Source organism: Parasteatoda tepidariorum, chromosome 4 (genome assembly GCF_043381705.1).
Source record: "Parasteatoda tepidariorum isolate YZ-2023 chromosome 4, CAS_Ptep_4.0, whole genome shotgun sequence".
Taxonomy (NCBI): Eukaryota; Metazoa; Arthropoda; class Arachnida; order Araneae; family Theridiidae; genus Parasteatoda; species Parasteatoda tepidariorum.
This window is the reverse complement of record NC_092207.1, coordinates 77557233-77583162: the sequence shown is the minus strand read 5'-3', so window position 1 is coordinate 77583162 and position 25930 is coordinate 77557233. Positions and strand designations below refer to the sequence as shown.

At 31.0% G+C, this 25930-nt stretch overlaps 2 protein-coding genes across 2 annotated transcripts in view; one reads left to right on the top strand and one right to left on the bottom strand.

Annotated features, from left to right (window-relative positions):
* Window positions 1-6430, top strand: part of LOC107450284 (ectonucleotide pyrophosphatase/phosphodiesterase family member 1) — a gene marked incomplete at its 5' end in the record, with an annotated part of 29088 nt that extends 22658 nt beyond the window's left edge. The window contains 3 exon segments of the mRNA XM_043041581.2: window positions 2007-2214; window positions 3504-3666; window positions 6224-6430. Coding sequence (XP_042897515.1) covers window positions 2007-2214; window positions 3504-3666; window positions 6224-6364 — 512 coding nt within the window. The 3' untranslated portion in view covers window positions 6365-6430.
* Window positions 6431-8466: 2036 nt separating this feature from the next.
* Window positions 8467-25930, bottom strand: part of LOC107450276 (uncharacterized) — a 63322-nt gene continuing 45858 nt past the window's right edge. Inside the window, exons 21-29 of the mRNA XM_071180387.1 lie at window positions 24472-24697; window positions 19771-19890; window positions 17724-17896; window positions 16166-16340; window positions 15445-15489; window positions 14463-14538; window positions 12656-12702; window positions 11654-11893; window positions 8467-8965 (exon numbers count right to left, since the gene is read on the bottom strand). Of these exons, the coding sequence (XP_071036488.1) occupies window positions 8883-8965; window positions 11654-11893; window positions 12656-12702; window positions 14463-14538; window positions 15445-15489; window positions 16166-16340; window positions 17724-17896; window positions 19771-19890; window positions 24472-24697 (1185 nt within the window). The 3' untranslated portion in view covers window positions 8467-8882. The remainder of the gene's footprint in view (window positions 8966-11653; window positions 11894-12655; window positions 12703-14462; window positions 14539-15444; window positions 15490-16165; window positions 16341-17723; window positions 17897-19770; window positions 19891-24471; window positions 24698-25930) is intronic.

The window sequence follows — 25930 nt, the reverse complement described above, 5'->3', positions numbered from 1 at the left end:
GTTAATCTTGAAAGTATAGTATGTGTCTAAATATTTTTCTTACATTTTAATTCGAAGAAATAATTTTACAATAACCATTTTTTTTAAAGTTTAAAACCATTTTATTAAATTTGATAAGATATTTCTGAATAATATGGTAAATGGTAATTTGTCTTTGCACAATCCTCTATTAAATGAATCCATTAAATTTGCGTATTTAATCCAGTAAAAATTAGACTCTTTTCTTTGGAGAAATCAATACCAAAGATTTTTCTCCATAGAAAGCTTTGCTATGTCCTAGTATCTGAAAAATCTTCTGTTCTTCTCTGTATGCTTCCCTCCTATTTTCAGGAAAATGATTTGTTATGAGGGTCTAGCTAATTCATATATTCAGAGGAGCTTGCTAATGAGACATTGCTTCTAATGTATGTTTCCATAGAATTGAATGAGAGCAACTGCGAGACGGTCAGAAAAATATTTTCCAAGTTATAAGGGTTTTGCATGCAAACATACATATTTGTATTTTAAACTTTTTACTCGTCTGATATATCTATCAAAAAAGTTCGGTATTGTTTCCTATGTATTTTTATGGAACTATAAGCGAGTCAATTGAACGAATAATTCGAAGCGCTTTCATGTATAAAAAGTGCTATTTTTGATACGATTAATGTACACTATTTACTTTGCTATATAGGGACTATCTGAAATGTGAGGTGATTCCAATGAAAATTTTCATACTGAATTGAGTTAGATAAAATACAGTTGATTGTATAAATAGGTAGTCTTCAAGTTATATGGCTTTTCTTCCTAATAAAGGCAATGCCTCATTTGCCTATATATCAATGTAAGATGTGTAAATATATTCAAGTACAAAATTGTACTCTGTACTTAAAAGGTTTATAACTTCCAATCTTTTAATTTGATCTCTCATTCAACTCAGCGTAAAAACTTTCATCAGAAACAATACCTTAATTGTTCAGATAGTCCACAGCCATTATTTATAATGACATAATAAAGCTTTCTGTGAAAAAATATCTTGGGTATTAATTTCTCCAAAGAAACACCTTGCTTTTACTATGATTACAATAATAATAATCATTAGACAAAATATCGCATTTAGTATCAATTTTTATTCTATACAACAAGTCATAGATGTAGTTGATTTTTTTCCCTTATTTATTTTTAAAACTTTTCACATAATAGAAAAATTATTGAGAAAATTTAAAGATTTTTTCAAACATTTTCTTCCAAAAATATTCTTTTTATTAAAATGTAGATTTTAGGAGAAAAAAATTTATTATTATATTTGGGAAATTCTATCTTTTCTTTACTATTCTGAACGGATTGTTTTTACACTTCATACCAATTAAGAGATCATAACGTGAAATCCATATTACAGCTCTAGATGACGTTGTAGTTATTTATACTATATATTAGAGCATTCTTACAGCATTCTTCTCACGCACTTAATTGCGCTATATGTTAGAGCATTCTTTTCTATAACGATTACGAGGTCATAGAGTGAAATCCATATTACAGCGATAGATGACGCTGTATATATTTGAGCATTCTTATAGCATTCTTCTCTCGCACTTAATTGCGCTATATGTTAGAGCATTCTTTTCTATACCGATTACGAGATCATACATATTACAGCGATAGATGACGCTGCAGTTACTAGTAATATATGTCAGAACTTTTTTCCCATACCAATTACGAGATTATAAAGTTAAATCCATATTACAGCACTAGGTGACAGTGTAGTTACTTGTAATGTAAGTTAGAGCATTCATTTCCATACTAATAACGAGATCATAAAGTAAAGCCCATATTACAAAGCTAGGTGATGCTGTAGTTACTTGCATATGCTAGAGCTTAGTCTTTTTATTATATTGTAGATAAACATGTATTCCATAAATTTATTCTTATTCCTTGAAACGTTGTTTGAGGAAATGAATGCTTCAAAAACCGTTTTAATAAGTCGAATGATACATTCATTTCCTAATTTGAATTTTCACATTACGTAGGTTTCTCAGAGTCTGCATCCGCAATAGAACAAGGTTTACATATTTCAAATTCTATTCCTAAATCACAGAAACACAGTTATTATTTGGAAACAGAAATGAACCGAATACTCAACGGATGGGCTGCACAAAGTGGCTCTCTGAATGTCGTGATGGGTCCTGCTTTTGATGTGTCTGCGAATGGTTTGAAACCCTCCATAGGAGATATCATGTGAGTATAATTTACCATACCAGTTTCGGTCAAAGTTAACATATTGACAGCAGAGCGGTAGCGTAATCATAAATAATAAATAACAAATAATAAATCCAAGTTAGGTAAAAGAAGTAGACAAAAAAGAATTATATTTCAACTACTTTGATGTGCTATTCGGTGCTGTATATAATTAATTTCACGTTAATTAACATTCTAACTTATGGGGAGAAACTAAGCTCAACTTTACCACGCCATTTTGCTTACAACTATGAGCTGATGCTGACGTCATAGGTCACATGTGTAGGTATCCGAGATCTTCTTCTTGAAGTTACTGAAGTTCTGTCTACATCTAAATCGTTATAAAGAATTACTAACTAATTAATTGCAAACGGTTTCATGGTTAGGATTGGTTTTTGCAAACGGATGCTATGAGATATCATTTTCAGGGATGCCAACTTGCTCCGCTTTGTGAAATAGTTTTTCTAGTGGTAACGAAATTTAAGTTATTTTCAGTTTAGTATTTTTCATTTTAAGTAATTTTGTCACCACTACATATNTCGGTTTTATTGATACATACGTACGTATTAGCGTTTTATATAATATAGATAGATTAATTGCAAACAATTCAATGGTTAGGATTGGTTTTTGCAAACGGTTGCTAATGAGATATCATGTATATATTTTTCACCATATCACGTTTACTTAAAGTAAAGATTTTGTTTGCACACCGTTGCCTAATTCTAACTAATTCTATAAATAGCTGACTTATTGACTACAAAAGGTTTGAAATCGTCAATAAGAGGTATAACGTAAATATAAATATTTTATCACCACTTCTGCTGATGGTTACTACTGATTTTGTAAAATATTTTTAAAACTTCTCTTAAATAAAATGCATTTAAGACGATCGGTGCATTTAAGACTACGCTCTTTCAACAATGTAATTTTTTTAATATGTATAATATATATATTGTTCAAACTCTCTAATTTTTGGAACTTTATTTTAAAGCGAGATTAAAATAGATTGGGCTAATAAAAAGTTAGACAGAAATAAGTAAATATGCTATAAATGAATGAATTGAACTCAAATTGCGGAACTATCCAAAAGAAAAGCAAAAGTAGTTCCGAGAGTTGTCAAGTGTAGAGCGCTGGATCTTAGTAGTTTTTAAAAGAACTGTCCTTTATGTGAACTGTATGAAATTGTACTGAGTAAACGTTTATAATAAGTATATAAACTATTGCAGATGTATCAAGTATATTCCTTTTTAATGCAAATTAATGAAAGTGTATTTAATTCCTTCTAACAGGAAGCTGCACGAAAAGTATGGTCCGTTAGTAGTGCCAACACATATATTCGTAATAGCAACTTGGTGTTCTGAACGCATCGACTCTTTGAAGCATTGTGAACCATCCAGATTGGAGACGAAAGGATTTTTATTACCAAATGACCCCTTTGTTGAGAATTGTGAAGTAAGTTGTGAATCGGTATTTTGTAAATTTAAAATTATAAGTTTGCATATTACAAATGGTAGTGTTCCACAAACAAAACTGAAAGAACTATTTCTGATTACTCTTAAATATGGACAGTCTATTTGACCTTAGTATTTTTTAACATAAAGAATATACAATTTGCTTATTTTTCTTAGGAAATTATAAGTACTATGTAATTCCTTATAAGTTTCCAAATTAGTTAGAAAGTTAGTTAACAAATGACGCAGCTGATTGGATAACGTTTTCTGCTGCATTTCAGAATATTTAAGTGAAAAATATTTACACAAAATTATGCTAATTTTGGTCACTAACTGCTCAATATTGTTTTGCAGCTTTTTCTACCTTGCAGGGCCATCTGTTGAAGAAGTTAGTTACTAATTTTGAAACTTTGTGAGAAGAAATAGCATGTTCCAAAGAAGAACACAACGAACCGTGCATTTGTGTCTCCCTCAGTTTTTCTTTAATTTTATTTATTCATTTATTTTTAATAATTGGTCATCTTTGGAACACTCTATTATTGAGTTTGCTTAGTGGGAGAACATGATAACTGACATATTTAGTGAAAATGATAAAAATTAGTTTTAGAATGCGTAGAAGGTTCAAGAAAATATTTCTCCGACTTGTACGCTTACTAAAAACAATAGCTTCAAACCCTCCCGCATAAATTTATTGTTAATATGAATGAAAATTACGCATAATTTAAGCATTTTAGAAAATTCTTTATATTAAAAGTTTTAAATTTCTAGAAAGTACTGCCCAAATAGTTTAGGCGAGAGAGCAGTCTAAAGTTTGGACCACTGGTTTATATTAATTTGTTATTATTTGCTATAATTTTTTTTTTCTAATAAATATTAATTTGTTATATGAATTTATTAATTATTAGATATTTAATTAATTATCTTTGCGTTTTTGGATTGGACATTTAAAAAAATTCTTACCTATTACACTATTATTATTTTTTCATTTTTCAAACACGTATTTAATAGAATGAACATAATTATTTGAAGGATTGGAGACAAAATTTAACTCGTTTTTATACTAATTATGATTATTTCACTTTAAAATAATTAAATACTGAATTAATTACACCGTAATACACAAATCACTTTGTGCAGTGATCCGAAAAGAAAATGTATAGGCGCAAAAACGTATTTTTACTGAATAAACATTTTTTTTTTTGTTGAGAAATTCGAATTCCTGATCTTCAAATTATACGAGAGGTAACCGTAATCTGAAAAATAGGTTCCTTATAGTGTACGTAAGAAAGTAGTTGAAAATTCTTTAAACGTTAATTTTACTCTTTGTGTACAATTATAAAATTTATTTATTTAAAGTTGATTCCATGTAAAAAAAATAATTTTAATAATTACCTGTTGTAATAATTATTTTATTTAATGAGAGTTGAAAAATTTTGTATTGAAAAATATGCAAATTTAAATAATTTTATTTTAAATTTCAAAATAAAAATAAGAGGGAAATTGGTCGAATAGTTCTTGAGTTATAGAGTTTTAAAATAGCCTTACGTTTCTTAAGAATTATTCGACTCATTTTGTCTCCAGAATTTTTATACGATCCTGTTCATTCGAATATGATCTTTTCCATTCTCTTGATAACCTAAGATATTCTGATAAATGGGAAACGTTCTGTGAAATGCATTATAAGTATTTTTCGTAGAATCTGTGCAGATACGCTCCGTAGCATCCATGATCAGTAAAAAATAGGCTTAAAGAAAAGTTTCAGTGCAACCTTTTTGTTAAGCGTTGGACAGGAACTTGTATAAGTGTATACCTTTTGTTTCTAGATTGTTCCGGCATTTCTGTATAATGTTTTTGTATTTTTTGTTAGGCGATCTTTAACGTTTTTAGCTTGATTAGGTAAATTTTATTTATGATACAATAAAATATCATAAATGAAGCAATGAGCACTGATTCCACTTATGCACGATATTTCAAGAATATGAAACATAAGAATGCTTTTTGAAAAGGCATTTCTGAAGGCAATTATATTTAATCAAAAGCGATCACAGAAATAAACTGCGATGATAGTATTCTACTATTCATAAGGAACTTTACATTTGTCAAGAATATGAAATAAAAGAATATCTTTTAAAAAATGATACAATATAAAATGCTCTTATACACGTTATTTTCAAGATTATAAAATATCAGAATATCTCATAAGAGGCAGTTCTGATACAACAGAATCTTTTAAAAATATCTTTAAAAAAATTATACAATATAAAATACTCTTATACACGTTATTTTCAAGATTATAAAATATCAGAATATCTTATGAGAGGCAGTTCTGATTGAGCAGAATCTTTAAAGAAATATCTTTTAAAAAATGATACGATATAAAATACTCTTATACACGTTATTTTCAAGATTATAAAATATCAGAATATCTTATGAGAGGCAGTTCTGATACAACAGAATAAAATGAAAAATTACTTACTGTCCTGGTAAATGTACTTTTGTGATTATTTTATTAACCTTTTAAAATATTATTTATGTTCTTAATAATACTTTTTTTTTAGATTCCCAATGACATGATTGAGAGGAATTCAGCTCGAGTTGTGGATATTGAAAATTTAACTGGGCTCTCATTTTTCACGGATCTGCCAACTTATGACGCAATCAGGTTGAGAACTGGAATTCCACAAAGATCTGTCTCTTAAAAATTACTTTATTCCTAAATCCATGTACAATCCATGAACTTTCAAAAATAAATTACATCATTTTTAGTTCGTATTGTTTTGCTGATATTTTTTTCAAACACTTTTTTTTTACTCTGATGTTTAAGAACACTATTATTTTGGGATAGTATTTAAGGAATTTTCATAAATAATATATTGAAACTTCCATTTTGTTGTTGTTGCTGTTGTTCTAATGCTACTTTCCACACGGGCAAGCCTGCTTGGTAAAACCGAGTAAATTTAAGGCAGAGTGTGCGTTTCTAGTTTTTCAGTGGCGCCATCTATGGCCATACGTCGCACCCGTTTATAGGGTGGTCCCATTCATTCATCCACAGATCGTAATTTTGACCTGAATCAGAGAACAATCGATCTCCAATCCAGTACCCCCAGAGGCATTGATTTGTTATTCGAACATTAATTAACATTTAACGTGCATCAGTCACTTTACTACACGGGGAGTCTTCGGCCGGCGGGGTTCGAACCTACGAACTGCCATTCTGAATGTGGGAAACAATAAAATCTTCGCTGCATATTTTGATTAATTTCCAGGTTTTTGCTTTGGAAAACCCCATTTAAAGTGTAATTTTTCGGTTGTTTTAAATTAACTCAACTACTTAAATGTTTAAATATTCTACTTATTTAAAGACATAAAGACATATTCAAGTGAGAATAGGACATACTTTGTGGTACGCATAAATAAAATAACGCACATTTATGTTCATTCATGTACCTTTACTCGTGCTTTACTCACTTGTTTTCTGCTTTATTCACAGACACATTCTATTATAAAAACATGATGATATAATCAATTCTAAACAACACAGAAGGTAAGAATTTACAATACCTTTAGGTGAGGTAGTAATTGAGGTTTGACAATCCTTTTGACTTTTTGTTTAACTCAATTTTAGACACTTCAATAGGTTTATAAAGAGAAAAGAACACAATATTTGAAATTCAAAATTTTAAAGCCCCATTTTCTGTCATTAACTTTCTCACTTCATATAACGATTACACTCTTTTTTTTCTATTCTAACAACCTACTGTAAATTTGTAGATGAGTGCGACGAGCTCTTTGCTTTCGCTTACAGCTCTGTATTTCCATTTATGTGGCCGAGGCTTGATTGATAGCTGGAGGTGGTAACCACCTACTGTTTACTGAAGCTAAATTTACAGACTTTCTTCGTGGTACTACTGAGCAGCTTAGTCCTCATTTCCATTTCAGCTTTGTTTACAAACAAGATTTGAATCTGATTCTTCCATCTCCGTTTTCCCCAAATTTATTGACTTACCCACTACTAAGGTAATACAGAGTATTTTAGCCCACATTTCCATCTCCGCTTTGTTTAAAAACAGAAGATTTGAATCAGTTCATTTCGATCAGTTTTCATGTTATTTGGATCAGCTCACGAATGAAATATAATCTCAACTTTTAAATACATTTTAGGTGGTGATTTACGCTTTAATGGCAGTGGTATAGTTTGTCTAAAATAAGAACTCTTTCAGACATTCGTCTGAACCTGTGGCGGTGACCATGGTAACGAGGTATGATTATTTCAAGTAGGGGTGCGGGGTCACTGTTTTGGAGTGGTTTTGGCTCGGGTCAGCGAGATAGAGGGAATCTCTTCGGTCTATTGTGTTAGTCCTAGAGTGAAGTTACCCTCCCTAAAATGCGTCATTCTTGTTTCCATTGCACAAGACAGCCTCAGACTTTGTGGCGGGAGGAGTTCTTAGCTTAGACAAACTATATGTTTTTCTCAGAAACTATTAAAACTGGGAGTGTGAAATTGTTTACACAAGGTTAATATTAACCATCCTCTAGATAAGAAATTAAATATTTATTAATTATCAAAAGTATAAATTAAAAAATTGTAGTAAATTTAATTTAAAAAATTGGAACTATGAAAAATAAATATTTTTAATCAATCACAGAGAAAAATCTTAATATTAGCTTGTTATATAAAACATATCTAACAAAAGGTTTCTTAAAACCTATATTTAATATTTTTGAAATACTTAAACCGAAAATGATGAATATCCAAACCAGCAATAAATCTTCTCCTTTAGGGAATAAATAAATACCTTAATTTCACTAAATATTTTTATTTACATCATTTATACACATCCATATTATTGATTATATAAAACTTAATAATAAACAAGTTTTTAAAACAAGTTTACAAATCGATTTCTTAACAAAAGACAAATCAGTAATTTTAAAATTAAAATTGTTTCCTTTATTAAAAATTTCGAAGACATTAGTACACTAGTAGATATAAGTTAGGAAATATCTGTCAATAGTTAAAAGAAAGGTTTGTAAAAATAAACTAATCTTCGGTTCGACACTTTTTCACGAATCTTGATGGTTTGGTGCAGTAATTTTTCTTTTTTTGAGGTGTTAAAAAGAATAAAACATTGTTCTAGTCTGAATAAAACCAATTATTCTATTCTATTCGTGAATTTCTGTGCTGTCTTTATTAAAAATAAATTCCTGTAGTTATCTTCATTTTGATGTCAATTTGCAGCACCTGCTCCATCTAGCTCTTGGGTCAGCTTTTCCTTCATACATGAGTCCATCAAATGAAGCTGAAAACGAAATGTATTTATTAATTTCACTTCTATTTTAAGTTTTATGTTTTATTTCCAGTCCCAAATAAAGATCAAACGCGAAAAAAAATTTATGGAATTCATCCTTATTATTCGATATTTTGAAATTTTAACACTGTTTTAAAATCGTCTTAAAATTTGAGGTTCAACGAATCGATTAACTCGGTTCTGGCGAAGTTGACAAAATGATCTCATGAAAAATCGGACGAATTCTCGAACCTCCAATATTTCGATGCATTCTCCTCTCGGAGAATCGCAAATCTTATTTCAGAGTCGAATAAAATGAAGTAAATCAAACATGCAATCCAATATGCTGAATTCAAACTGTTTCGAAAAACGTAATTGTCCCACAATCGATGGTGTTTTCAAAATAAATGTAAACAACAACGATCTCGAGCTTTTGAACTGCTCTACTTCCGGTTAGAAAGTATACAGCTGCTTATTACAAATTATGGTGATATTTTCAAACTGATAATTTTGTCTATAATAAAAGAAATAAATTATAAAATGTCTGAGCTTAAATCTGCAGCATTTCATAAGATATTAAGTAATTCTAGTGAGTTTGAAATGAATATTGGTTTTAGATATTTATAGATGAATTGTTAAAAAGGTGACACGGTTGCTAGATTTATAAGAAACTCGCCTTTTTGGCAGTCCTGATTTGGCCTCTTTTTACTTGTTTATTACTGTTTGTTCTTTTTGCACGTCATGCACCCTTATACGGTAGTGTCAGCATATTGTTCCAGCAGAGAAATTAAGCTGATTTTACAAATTATGATTTAGGTTTAAATTTCGCAGTTGGTATATTGTTGATAAGGTAAGAAGTGTTTTATAGCGATTCTTTTTTCTTTCAAATGACGATTCTTACGTCTTGAATTGACAGTAGATTTACAAATGACGATTCTTTTTTTTAAACACGAATTATAAATCAGGTAGCAAATACACGTATACAAGAATATTTCTCCAGTGAGTCTGAAAACACAATAATCACGTTCCGAGTCAAATGGCTTCGAAATACACCGGAAACAGTAACCCGGAAGTATAGACAGTAAAAAGCCTGCAGTGCACCCTAGTGTAGAAAACACCATCTGATCGTAAGACACGGTTCCCAGAAGATAACCGAAGTAAAGCATCACCGGTAGTGAGCAGGTGGCTGATCACTTTAATCAGCCTCCGAAAGGGACCGAGGGTGTGCAGTATCAGTCGTCATTAAACTGCTTTACTTTAAAGTACTCTACTTAACGCGCAGACTGTTGGGTCACGAAAACCGAGTTATTCATCCTCTTAGCAGAGGATAAAATTTATGATATCACGTCTTCCAATTATCTTCAGGGATGTTTTGTCACCAATTGTGCAGCTTTAACACGATGTGAATAAAATACTACTTAAACTTAGTAGTTTTAGTAGTTTAAGTAAGTAGTTTCATTCGTTTATTTAAAAATATTATATAATCTTGAAATAGTAGTGGTCTCTGCGCTCCGCTAGACGCCTTGTAGTGAAAAGATAGCTAGTTCGAATGTGACTGTTATTTGTGCTATTCCTCTCAAACTTGAACTAACTGTTCTTCAACTTGGCTAGAGTATATAAAACGCTCTGAAGTTAATAATGAACATACAAGCTTGCATGTGTAGAGATAACAATTAAAAACCTGCAATAAGCTCATTCATTCTCGTACTTTATACAACTTTAAGTTTGTAGTATTGTTCTTAATCGATAATGAATCGATTTAGCAAGATTAAATTATTTCTTATATGTTGGCTGGCAACAGTCTGGTTGAAAAATGGTGAGTAAATAATTGCTAACCTTGAATAAGTCTCTCTTGTATTAAGGTGATAAAACAACACTTCAATGGTGACCCGGACGTGATGAGAACTTGCCAATATTGATGGATGATCCACATTGAGCAAATCAACTGTTTAACGTGGATCATCCATCAATATTGGCAAGTTCTTATCACGTCCACAGGTTACCATTGAGAGGATTTAATTAATGAAATCGATAAAGAATCGATTAAGCAAGATGATTACAAATTATTTCTTTTATGTTGGATGGCAAGAATCTGGTTGAAAAATAGAACAGCTAAGGTGAATAAATAATTGTTAACCATCTGAATAAGTCTCTCTTGTATTAAGATGATAAAACAACACTTCAAGTTTGATTCCCAATGAAGCTTTGTACTTCCTCATAGCTTTGCATTTAGATAATTGTATTCATTTTATTTATTTATTGTTCTACAAACATAAGCGGGCTTGCGCGCTCACTACAAAGTACGTCTTATAAGTCTTTGTCAAGTTGAGGAACAGATAGTTCAAATTAAAGAAGGACATAAATAAATATTCAGTGTTATAGCGGGATTTGAACCATCTACCTCCAAGTTACAGAATGCTTGGCGAAACACTGAAACCACACAACCAGGCATGGAGATCCTTGCTAATTGTATTGGTAAGATTTTTTTTAAATTACAAATTAAGTTTTAATCACTGATTTTTTAATTTTATTTTTAGTAAAATATTCCTGTCAAATTTAATTACTAACAAGCGAAAACTTGAAAATGTTTAGTAGTGCGAATTTTAAAAGAAAATGAATAATAATTACTAGTAGATATTTTGAAATTATTTTAAATTTTTATTGCTTGTGATTTTCTTAATTTGAAAAGAGCTGTCTTACCTTCCCAGCGTCCTGTTTTTGATTCGAGCATTTCAATATCCTCTGCAGTGAAAGCGGGTACAGGTTCACTTCTATAGAACGTTTTTCGAATTAAGGTGCTATTAATTTCCAATTCATCAACGGCAATCCAATTGATGCCGTCGTCACTGCCCACGCTGGCTCGCTTCCTCTTGTCGAAGGCATATGTTCGTCCTGTCTTCTTATCCCATCCTAATATTCCACCAATACTCCTTGGTAAAACTGAAACAAAAATCGAATTTTAAATATTGAAGGCGCTTGTATATCTAACATGTTATTAAAACAACAAAATTAGCTATCTGTCATTAATACTAAATTTTATGCGATACAGTTGTTTCTATTTTTCTAAATAGCAATAAAGTTGATCTAGTAATTTTAACCAAGCGCTTATTTACTGGCCGTTTATAAACACTGAGGTTCTTTGGTGATTTTCGGGATCGAACTAGTGGTTTTCTCTGTAACACTTACGCTTGGCCGTTTAGCGTCACTTGACCTTTCTTCCACTTAGGCCTTACAGTTGCAAAACCTTAAAAGTACTCCACGAAGGCAAATCCAGGAGTTTCCGTGTCTTCTGGAATGTGTTCTCAATTACAAGTCTACGAAGTTGGACATTAGTAGACGCAAACCCAAAAATTGGGTCGGCTGCTCAACGACGGTTATATATAAAAACCTTTAAGAATACAAACAATCTTTAGTATCTTAGGCTTGGAGGTTGGGCAGCTCCAAGAAGCAAGGCACATCGACCAGAGGTCTATTGCAACCAAACCCTAGATCATGACTAGCGGAAGAGCTTTATAGCTGAAATAAAGTTCAGCAAACACCTGTAGTTCCCGGACTTTAACACAATGTTGTCCCAGATGCTTAAATCTTTGAGCAGAAAAACTATGCTCGTTAAAGCTATGAATTTTCATGCACTACAAAATTGCCAGAGTTAGTGAAAAAGTTTGTGTTTATTATAATTAATCAACAAAAAAATCAACTGACTTCTCCAAGAAGATCCAGCATCTGTCGAGGCAAAGCAAACCAAATTCCTGAAAAGATTAAAGTGAAACATGTGTTAATTACATTATATTTTGTAATAGTAAAATATTAAAAAATATGCATCTTATAATTTGAATAAAACTATCTCACCGAGCATATATTAAAAACCAACTAGTTTTATATGTTCATGTATTTAACACGTAATTGCATTTATAGTAGTCACAAAACGTAAGTGCGAGTTAGTTTTACTTGCTGACTTTTACTGATGATTCGGTCAAGAATTTCTGCTTAGGAATACTAAAAACTACAAGCTAACAGAGTATTTGTGTTCTTCCCTATTTGGACCATCATTTCTCTAGTTTAATTAAAAAGACAAAACCATATTCCAACAGGCAAATAGTAAAGATTTTTGATAATAATTTCAGATCTACCAACATTCACGTAAACATGTTCTGAAGTAATTGCATATAATATGCGTGAGCGGATGTAAAATGTTATAGTCTCTAATAATGTCTCTAATGTCTATAGTCTCTAATGTTAAAAGTCTCTAATAATTACATTTAATGCCGATGACATTCGGCAAAAATAAAGAAAAAAATTCAGTAATGTTTAACACGTTGCCACACATTTTTGATTTGACGATTGTTGCCAGAAACACAATATTTTTCAATTGTGTGTGACTGCCATTTGAAACTACGTGTCATTCGTATGTTTAGAAGAGAAAATTATCACATTTTGTCTCCTTTTTTCCAAGAAACCTTTTGACTTCTGCAGCCGTCATTTACTCGTTATTACGTTTTTTTCTATTCCCAAAACAAATGACCGAATGTAACATCTTCTTTTCTCGACGTATTACTGAATAATTAACAAATAAATGCGTTAATACACTTACTTACAGTACTAAAGATGTTCCTTTTTTATTAATTAAAATGTGCACGACGGCTATAGCCGTCATTTGCCTTCATATTGTCAAAAATCGGACGGTTATACTCGTCATTTGCAACAACTCGTTAAACATATTTTATTAACATTTTTTTTATTAATAACCATTTTAATATTTGATATAGGATTCTTAAAATAGGGCTTTTATTCAATGCGGCTTTTGAATCAATACATTTTTATATATACAGTCCTCGTTTTAAATTTACATAAAAAATTCAGATAAAAAGATCCTCTATTATTATTTACTTTTATCTTTCAAAGCAGAAATATGCTTATTAAATCTTATTCAGTATAATTACCGACATAATTGAAACATTTGTCTAAATTTTATACAAACACTGTTATAAAATTTTAGTATAAACATTCTTGTTCTGTTATGTAATTAAAAATATTCTGTCAACAGGTACGCTTACACTTTAAAAATGATTTATTACTTCTAAAAGTATTATTTCGTAAGAAATATTATTTACAAACTTGAAAGAGATGAGGAAGAAAGTAAATATTTGTTATAATTTGGTGCTAGTGCAGTTAATTAAAATGTCCCAGCATAAAATAAAGCAAACCGAAAGAAAAACATTAATCTCTAAGCAACTGGTTCAAATTTTGGGGGCAATAAATTTGAATTTATGTAACTAACAAAAGGAAACAAAATGAGCATTTTTACTCAGCACTTTAATTTTCTAGCTTTCACAAATAATAACTGAGATCATTTATTTTCTTAAAGCATACTAATATTGTTATGTTTAAAGACTTATTTTGAGACTTAAACAAGCGAAAGAGGTGAAACCAGATGAAATGGAAATGTGAGAGGGATTATAAATGAAATCGATTTAAATAATCATTTGATGGTTAACATCTAAGCACTTACTCCATATCATATTCCAAATCGCAGAAATAGACTATATCTCTAGCAGTGTCAACTGAAAAATGTCTTCCATATTTATCTGTAATAAAACAAAAATGATTTAGCCCAATAAATGAACAAACTTTAAATACTCAGAAAATACCTCATTTTAGAAATATTGGAGAAATTTCACTATATGTGAGCGTGGATCGTTAATAAAAAAGTAAATTAATCATAGATTTAATCATCATAAGATCAAGACGTTTACTTTCCGCAGAAAACAACAAGATTTCTTGAAATAACTCTGGTAAATCTATGTAGTTTATGTTATTATTGATTTCAAGAAGACAGGAAAATGACAACATAAAAACCTACTCACCTTGTAAAATTTTTTGAAATAGATTTTGAACCAGAAAGTTGGTTCTTTATTCCTGAAAATAAGACATGTTCTGATAGGATGGTATTTTAATCAATCTCTTAACCCAAGATATTGACTGCTGGCGATATCTATTTTGGTTATAAATTACGAAAAAAAAGTGGCCAGGAAAATGACTAATTTTCATGTGACAAACAAATTATTGACAGAAAAAATTATTTTCAAAAAGTTTTTGTAAATACCCTCTGCATGCATTCTAGAAATGCTTACAACGGTTGAGATGAAAATAATTAGATATTGAAAAATTTATGGGAAGTTTTGAAGCTAGTTATTATTGGAAATATTGTTTGTGACTTACCAGGAAAATGACATTTTGAAATTTTAATTGATTTTTTTAAATATACGAAACAGTCAATGCTAATGCGAAATCATTTTAAAGTGCTAACAGCAATGCTATTTATTAATTATTTTTAAAAAAAGTTCTTTTAGTTGTATAGTATTAGATCTTGGAGCAAAAGACTGTCAATTGTCGTATTTCGTGAGAATCACCCATATGCGGTTTGTCATTGTTTAACTATAAAGCATTTGATTAAAAAGATAATTTGTAACTTTGGAAAGAATTTTACTTACTCTTATCATCAGAATACCAAGTTGGATCAAATTTCGCACAGGATACTGCAATATAATAAAAATTTTTAAATCATACGCATAAATTTAAATATATGGATTAATATCAAGTTTTCGTAATAACAATAGTATGGCCAACAATTTAACTGTTGAAAAAATTGTCAGTAATTCAAAAGCATTAAAAAAAAACTTTACATGAGTTCAAACACTTGAATGGGAATTTTTTTGCTTTCTGCCTCTTTTGCGAAGTTTCTGAAAATGAATCAAGTTGTTTTTGATATCAACAGGTCTTGGCGGTATTTCTCAAAACTGATCGAGTTGTTTCTGATATTAATAGCTCTTGCAATATTCTGAAAATAGATCGAATTGTTTTTGATTTTAACAGCTCTTGCAAATTTTCTGAAAATGGGTTGAACTATTCTTCACAACGCATTAGTAATATTATTAAAACGAACGTCATAACAACTCAACTTAATAACCAAAAATTACCATATTTTTTGTTATTGTCGGTTTGGGCTGAGTTGAATATAGCTCTACTATGCCTCACTTAAGCGGATGTTTACAAGATATAATTATTTAATGGTGTCGTAAACTGCATCTGACACGAAAACAAAAAGAGAAGAAAACACGTTAAAGACTAAACAATCATTAAGACACCTTAGAGAATCTACATTAGCCTCTGTATGGGCAATATCAGATTTTACATTCGTATAGAAATATGTACCTGAAGGTAGTTTTTCGGCGATGTAGCAGCCGTACATTTCCATTTTCAAGCCTATGTACATTTTATCTTCCTCTAATTTTTCAGCTTCTTCCACGACTACCCTCACAAATCTTGTTTGAATGGGTTTCTCAAGATTGTCAAAAGCCTTATCTTTCCTATACACTAACTCTGTTATCTACAACAAAAGTAATTTAAACAAAAATTTAAAAAAAACAACAATGTTCACAAATCTATAAACTATACACAAAGTATGGTAACAAACAAAGGCGCATTGTAACAAAACTACTTTAGAATTGCCACCACGCCATCTTGTGGCGAGGATAGTAAACAATGAGTTGAACTACAGCTACCGAAGGGAGAACAGTTCCTAAATAATATCTCCGTTATAGGGTTTTGTGAGTTTCGCCGTTAATTTGTGTTTGTTAATTCGTAACTGTTTCTGTGCTCTGCTATTGAATATAAATACATAATTTCAGAGATAGTTCGGTGTTTTTATTTCTTAGAAAATGGCTACAGTATTAGTTTTTCTTTTCTAATTTTCATTCCTTTAAAAAATTAACTTCATTCCTTCTGATGAACTGCAAGGAATTTTGGTGTATAGTTGCCCCCATTTTTCAGTGTAGAGGTAAACTAAAAAAAATTTACAATGCATATAATCACATTTTTTATTTACTTTTTCACTATTGTAGTTTTATTCATTTATTTATTCATTTTTTGTTTGTTTGTTTACTGACAACACATATTTTAATGCTCAATAGAATTAATTTATGGCTTCCTTGCAAAAACAATTCGTTTAAAAAACAAACACATTTTTAGTAATTTTTTGCGCTAGTTCTTTCAAATTGATATTTTGCCAATTGTACATAATTTTTTGCATGGTAACTGGAGTTCTGTTCTCGAAAATCTATTTAGCACTAATCCACAACACCAAAAATCGTGGCAAATGTACAGCAAAATGTTTTACAGTGTAGTGGAATCATTTGTTAATCTTATAAAATATAATCTCGTTATTGGAGGGAAATTCAATTTATAAAAATAAATCATTTTTAATCAGTTTTTATGCTGTTTCATTGAAAGTTCCGTTTCATTTTTTATAAGTTTTGCTTTTAACCTAAATTAATTTCGTTATAGATATATAATTGTATTTATTATAATTATTCTATAATAATATAATTACTATGTAATTATTTCGTAATTAGAAATAGTTATTGTGCGTAACCTACTCACGGCAAATTGTAAGAGTTTGCTTGACTCAGCATAAAAATTGCCCTCTTTAGAAACATTTTTTTAAAAACTTGCTATTTATGCAATTTTTTGTAGCAGTAATTATACAGTTTGCATCAATTTACTTACCGCTTAAATTTAAGCTTTGATTTTAGACAAAAAACTAACTATCTTCATATAAAAGCTTTGGGAAAAAATGGCAGAATCATCGCATTTATGTTAATAAAATTTTTATTCTTGATATGTTTTGTATCACTTACTAACTCCTTCTGAGGAAAAAAATGTTTTTAAAATTATTTCAATCTGTTTAGAAAATGTCCGTCAGAGACTGTACCTCATTTGCATATAGCCAATCAGAGCCAGTATGGCTGTACTGAAGTCGATATTTCGTGACGCATCTTGTGTTCTCCACCTTTAAGAACTCCAGTTTAGATACACGAGTCGTTCGAAGGAAGTCAACTTGGAAGTATGGCTTGTGTGGTCCAAGACGCAGAGCAGGTGACCATCCTGGAATTAGGAAAGAGAAAAAAGTATTAAATACCCAAGACGTTTCATTATTTTGAAATTCACTGCCAAAAAATTATACCAATAATTATAGCCCAAATAAAAATAAATAATAACGGAAGTTGCTTTCATTTCAACTGTTCAATAGCAAACATATGCAAGAACATTTCTTAAATAACTTCTTCTTCTTCTTCTTCTGGGTCACTACAGCCTATGACAGGCCAAGACCATCCCAATAAGTTTTTGCCATCTTGATCTATTCTGTGCCGGCCTTCCAGTTAGTTATTCCTATTATCTTTAGGTCCTTCTCAACTGCGTCCAGCCACCTAGTCGGTGGACGGCCCCTTTTCCTTATACCTTCTGGTTTAAAAAAAAGTTACTTTTTTGTGGGGGGGGGGAGGCTTGGTCTTCAGATCTATAAAGGTGTCCCAGACATCGAATACGATTAACCTTAATAACATGAACTATGTCAGGTTGTTTATACTTTTTATTTAACTCATGATTGTAAAGGGTGCGCCATTTTTTACTCTCATAGACTGCACCAAAAATTCTTCTAAGTATTCCTCTATCAAAAATCAGCAATTTGTTCTCTTCTTTTTTATTAAGAGTCCAGCACTCACTACCATATAGCATCACAGGCCGTAGCAGTGTTTTGTATACGATAATTTTTGTCTTTTGTTTAAGAAATCTACTTTTTAGTTGACTTATTAAACCGAAGTAGCACTTGTTTGCCATTGGTAAACGGCTATCAATTTCAGTATTTATGTCACTTTTTCAGGATACAGTAGTCCCAAGATATTTAAATTCATCAACAGCTTCAAATTCATAATCATTCACATGCAAGGGCCTTGCCTTTGTGAGCCCTATGTTTATCTCCATATATTTAGTTTTGTCAGCATTAATGGCTAGTCTCATTTCACTAGCTGCTACATCAAGAGCTTTCTTAAATAGCACTGTATTTTATTATGTACAGGATCTAATTTTCTACAATCATTATAAAAAATATAACTTTCTAAATGTTATTTTCGAAAAATAAACAAAAAAATTGCGCAAGGAAAAAAATATATTACATGTAATCAAACATTTGCCCTGTTACCGATAAATTACAAGATATTGTATTTGTCCCTCATTGTTATGTCATTAAAATACCACTTAATTTCACAGTATTATTTAAATGTTTCAATTCAATGTTTCAAATTCATAGATAATTCCTTATAGTTACCTTTAACTTTAAGGAAAATGCTCCAACTATTAAGAAGCAAAAATCTAAAGATTTCTAAACAGAAATTCCATCGATGTTTTCGATTGATTGAAATATAAAACGTAGCAAAAAAAAACGGTTCTTCTATCAATGTTTTTGGTCGGTTGAATTAAAACAGAAGAGTTCTGCGATCAGTGTTTTTTCGGGGGAGGAAATGAAATGTATGAATAGGTTTTCTATTAATTTTTTCATTAACTAAAAAACAACAAATAAATAAATGTGGTTCCTATTGTTTCATTCGAAATGATTTATTTGAATTGTTTCATTTGACTGATTCCGATTGACTCATTCAAACGAAAGTAGTGTTTGACATTCACATATTACATTTAAAAAAGCGTTAAGATTGTTTTTTTAATTATTTTTGTTTGTATCGATTTAAAATATCTCAGACATTGATAAAAAACAGTTTGAACGAAGAGAAATTTCAAAATAAGTAGATATTATACAGTTTCTAAAGTCAAGTTTTAATTTTGAAACAAATGCAATATTAGAACAGATTCGAAGTAACTGATTCATAAAATACTTTCAGTTTTTTTTAAAATCTTAACTAATGAATGCATATATTTTTCTATATAGCATATCAAAGTACATTATTTAAAAAGACAATGTGTTCTACCTTTTTTCCCACTAGCTCGTATATTGTAAGGTCCAGTTTCTCTCTTGGCTGCAGACGAAGCACTGAGTTGGCATTTGTATACTTTCTTTGGGCTCGCCAAACCCAACGGCTTGTAACACTCTACAAATGACAATTTTGATTTAAAAAAGAACAAATATGGTATACAATGCAAAAGCGTGGTATAAAATGAAATGAAAATTTAAAATTTAAGTTTTCTCTTGACTCTGGTCACGTGGTTTGTCCTATTTTGAAACGCAAAGGAACAACTCATAACCTGACAAAAATAATGCTAGAATTCAAGAATGGAATTTTAATTTTTGAATTTGAGTTTCGAAAGTGTTTAAAGTACACAAACTAGGAAAATAACTAAATGTTGTATTGCTTGTTTATAATGTACTCCTTGTGCTTTCAAAATAGTTTGAGCTTTGATTTCAAAGTTAATTTCAATTTTGCTCCAATGTAAAATGAGATAATGTTACTCTCGCGGGTGTGATGTATAGAAAAAATCAGCTATAAGAATATATTGCTACCAAAGAAGGTAGCAATATTCCAACATCACTGTCTAGACTGTTAACGATATGGTATATGTACTCATTCTCAATTCACGATAATTATAGCTGTGTATAGAACGGCAAAATGTTCTTCTTAGTAAAGTATTGTGTTACCTCAACCGAATTTCGTTTCATTTTTGGAATTAGATTCATGCTTCACATTGGTATTTATATTAGTATTTAAATGAAATGAAACAACACACAAATTTTATCAAATTCTAACGAAGCGATATAGAAGGCAATCACGGTAAAATAATCAAAACTAGTTTGATTGTCGTAAGGAAGCGAAAAGCGATAAGAAACGATTATCAAAATCGTCTTTAGGGCCATTTGGGTCTTATACTTTCCATCCCACTTTCATCGTAATTCGCTTTTTTACTTCATCAGATTTTTATAACAATTACAATTTTTCCTTACTTAAATAGTGTTTGGTGACCCTTAATGTACATAAAATCTTAACTTCAATTTTGATAATGATTTCAAAATTATATACTATTAAGAAACAACTGTGTTTGTGCCAAGTGATTGAGAATTATGTTTTTAACTATAGCCCAGCTTAATGACAGCTATAATAAATGAGATCGTTAAGTTCTGCTGTTATTTTTATCGTAGGCTAATTAAAAAACTCGGCGCTTTGCAATTGTCGTCGTCATTTTGCAATGCTCCAGTTTAATTGGAAAAGCCAGGTTAATTATTTTCCAATTCCTCCGATATTTTAGGCTTATCACTACCGACCTATATGCCTTTCGATAAATCAGTTAACATGCGCAGATTCAGACTGAATCACGATTGAGTTTACTTCAAAAAGCATTTAATAAGGATGCTTACAATGAACCTTTACAACTCAGAACATTTTGCGAACTTTATGAAATGAGTATCAGGCTGATAGAACAGCGATTGATAAATTTTCTAATTATCCCAAAGGTATGAGGGATCACTACAATAAGCGCAAACTGTGTCAAGCTGGTTAGAAAATACTAGAAACTCTTTTAATTAGCCTCGTTCATTGTAAAATAACGGCAGGGGCCTGCACAAACCCCAATGTCTGGTTAGCCCTGTCTTCGAAAATATGTACCCCAAGTTTTGTGCGAATCGGTTCAGAATTGCAGATTTATATAAAGTATATACACTCATCCACAGACATATAAACATTCTGTTTTATTTACACATATTTTTCTATATCCTTCGTTAACTTTCTTAATTTAGTTTAGTTATATTATTAAGGGTTTTCATACTATTCGCTTTAAAACCCAAAACCCTTCAAGGGTTTGCGATCTTCTGCCTGACGGAATTCTTTTAATGTCAAAAATCACAGACGTTTGCACATTATCTTAATTATTTATAGTGTTATTGCGAGTTAAAATTGGAGAGTTAGCTCTCAACAAGCCTCTATATCATTTTAAGAATTTAAAAAAATCGTTTAATCCTGTAAAATTAAAACTTACCTTGACTGTTCACGACGTACATAATATAATCTACTGGTCCGCAGTTCACGATAGTTTCAGCTGTGTCCGGATTGGCTGATGGTTCTTCCCTATAATTCTGCAGACACAGAACTCTGTAAGGTGTCGTGGCATTGACTTCCCCTCGACCGAAACCTCTTTCGTTTTTAGGATCAGCTAATAAGCTGACAATGATAGTTGCAGAATCCGAAAATAAAAATTGAGGAAGCTGAAAAGGAAAATTAAAGTTTCTTACAAATATTTTACTCTGCAAATGTTTGTGATTTCTAGTACAGAAGGAATGCATAAGGACAGTAGAAAAATTTAATTAATACATTGGAATGTTATTTTTAAAAATTATACAAATAATATTAAAAATACAAAACTTTGCTATTTGAAAACAAAACTTCTCATTTCAATATAAACTTGTAACAAAATGTTAATTACAAATTGAAGAAATGAGTTAATAGAAGGTTTGGCCACCTATTACTGGTACACAGATTTCAGACCGTAGTTTCATTGCTAGTAAAGAAGCAGCAATTTTCGAACTCGTTTTTTAATGATGTTTTCNGTATAACATTTCTGTTCAATAGAAAAACTTACATTGGTACCAGATGCTGTCACCTCACTAATTTCAGGTCGTGATTTTTTCTCAAAATGATTAAAAATTGTTAAATTCTAGCGTTTTGGAATCCTAAAGATCCAAGAACAGCAAATATATACATATATTTATTCGCATAGAAATATCCGCTATGCTACGATCTTAAAGTTTCGAGCTGGAATGAATAACTTTAACGAGCACAGTATCTCCAATGGTATTGTTACTGATTTCTTCAGCTCAGAAAGACAAGCGGCAGTGATAACTCTTAGTCTGACTAACTAACTCCACTGTACTCCGTTCCCCCTTTTATATAATTTTTCACCGTATCTCCAAAATTCTCGAATTGTCTCAAAGACGACAGAACGTCTAGGATTCCAGAATCATCGCTTAAGACCTCGCGAATAACTGCCAATCTCGGCAACTATCGCGACTGGCAGGACAGAAAGGAACCAGCCCGTAACAGTATCACGCGAATTTGGTTTCATAAGTACAACTCTATTAGAGTAAATTTTTTTTCAGTGAGAAATACCGTGAGGAAAAAAAAGTAGGCATAAGGCAAATAAAAATATATAATCTTAAAAAATAACAACCCGCATAATTTCTACTAAAATTTTTATTTTTGCCATTTTGTCTGAGCTCAAGGGGGGTGTTTAAACCCCTAAACCCCTCCCTTGCGTACGCCCCTGCATGTACTCATTCTCAATTCACGATAATTATAACTGTGTATAGAACGGCAAAAGGTTTTTCTTAGTAAAGTATTGTGCTACCTCGACCGAATTCTTTTTCATTTTTGGAATGTTTCACATTGGTATTTATAGTAGTATTTAAGTAAAATGAAGCAACACACAAATTGTATCAAAATCTAGCGAAGCGTTATCGAAGGCAATCACAATGAAATAATCAAAACTAGTTTGATTGTCGTAAGGAAGCGAAAAGAGCGATAAGAACCGATTATCAAAATCGTCTTTAAGGCCATTTGGTTTTTATACTTTCCATCCCACTTTCCTCATTATTCGCTTTTTTGCTTCATCAGATTTTTATAGCAATTACAATTTTTCCTTACTTAAATAGTGTTTGGTGACCCTTAATGTACATAAAATCTTTAACTTCAATTTTGATAATAATTTCAAAATTATATACTATTAAGAATGAATACTAAAAAACAGCTGTGTAAACGAATGTGCCAAATGATTAAGAATTATGTTTTTAACTATAGCCCAGCTTAATGACAGCTATAATAAATGAGATCGTTAAGTTCTGTTGTTATTTATATCGTAGGTTAATTAAAAAAAGCTCAGCGCTTTGCAAATGTCGTCGTCATTTTGCAATACTCCAGTTTAATTGGAAAAGCCAGGTTAATTATTTTCCAATTCCACCGATATTTTTGGCTTATGACAACCAGCTTATATGCCTTTCGATAAATCAGTTAACATGCGCAGATTTAGACTGAATCACGATTGAGCTTACTTCAATAAGCATTTAATAAGGATACTTACAATAAATCTTCACAACTGAGAACATCTTGCGAACTTTATGAAATAAGTATCAGGCTGATTGAACAGTGAATGATAAATTTTCTAATTATCCTAAAGGTATGAGAGATCACTACAATAAGCCCAAACAGTGTCAAGCTGGTTACAAAATAGAGATTTTTTTAATTAGCCTCGTTCATCGTAAAATTAAGGCAGGTGACTGCACAAACCCCAATGTCTGGTTTGCACTGTCTTCGAACATATGTACCCCCAAGTTTTGTGCGGATCGGTTCAGAATTGCAGATTTATATAAGGTATATACACACATCCACATACATATGAACATTCTGCTTTATTTACACATATTTTTCTATATCCTTCGTTAACTTTCTTAATTTAGTTATGATATTAAGGGTTTTCGTTCTATTCGCTTTAAAACCCAAAACCCTTCAGGGGCTTCGCGAACTTATGCCTGACGGAATTCTTTTAATGTCAAAAATCACAGACGTTTGCACATTATCTTAATTATTTAGGGTGTTATTGCGAGTTAAAATTGGAGAGTTAGCTCTCAATAAGCCTCTATATCATTTTAAGAATTTAAAAAAATCGTTTAATCCTGTAAAATTAAAACTTACCTTGACTGTTCACGACGTACATAATATAATCTACTGGTCCGCAGTTCACGATAGTTTCAGCTGTGTCCGGATTGGCTGATGGTTCTTCCCTATAATTCTGCAGACACAGAACTCTGTAAGGTGTCGTGGCATTGACTTCCCCTCGACCGAAACCTCTCTCGTTTTTAGGATCAGCTAATAAGCTGACAATGATAGTTGCAGAATCCGAAAATAAAAATTGAGGAAGCTGAAAAGGAAAATTAAAGTTTCTTACAAATATTTTACTCTGCAAATGTTTGTGATTTCTAGTACAGAAGGAATGCATAAGGACAGTAGAAAAATTTAATTAATACATTGGAATGTTATTTTTAAAAATTATACAAAGAATATTAAAAATACGAAACTTTGCTATTTGAAAACAAAACTTCTCATTTCAATATAAACTTGTAACAAAATATTAATTACAAATTGAAGAAATGAGTTAATAGAAGGTTTGGCCACCTACTACTGGTACACAGATTTCACACCGTAGTTTCATTGCTATAGTAAGGAAGCAGCAATTTTCGAACTCGTTTTTTAATGATGTTTTCTGGCACTAGATGGTTAAATGAGGAGAATTGTGACTTGTAATCACCCCCTGAGAGCCTCCTAGGTTTGTTAACATCGTCTTAAAGTTAATATCTGGAATTTGATGAATAAAGTTATTATCTTTCTGGTGGATTCACTCGACGAACGTCTTCATTTTCTCGAAACTTGTATTGTATCAACGCACATGTTTATACTAAATTACTATAAAATCTGTTTAGTAGTTTTGGAAATAATTGATTAAATCTGTAAGGACTTTCAATTTTAGAACACTAGTATGTAACTAATTCAAGGAACTGGTTCTATACTAGACAAGAGATCTAATTCAAGCACAACAGACAGAAATTGTCTGTTTAAAATATGTTCACATTGAACATGCGGAGTAAAAAACTAAAAAGTATGTTCAAAAAACGAACAAACATTAAAAAAATTTACTGTATCCTAAGAAAGGAGATATTCTTAACGTAAAACTAATAAAATTTGATTTAAATTATACAAAAGAAGGCATCGAAAATGTAAACGTTTAAAACTAACAGCTGAATTCTAATGGAAGAGAACCATAGAAAGGTCTAAAACTGTAGAATCAACAGCTTTTTTTCCCCTTTGCATACCTTCTATATTTGGTATTAAGAATTATTCACTTCTTTTTTTTCTGTTTGTAAACAAAAACTCAATGGATAATTTTCTGTAGATATTTTGATCCATCTATTAATGACTGTAAAAAATTCGTACATCCTTTGAGTTTAATACGGAATTAATTCTTTAAGAGAGTCTCAAGAGAATTCGCTTGTTGTTGTAGGCCAATAAGGAAAGGGGTGCAATTTTTCGTGTTTTCCGGTGGCGCCATCTATGGCCAAGAATTCGACTTCTGCCACACCCATACGTCATATCCGTT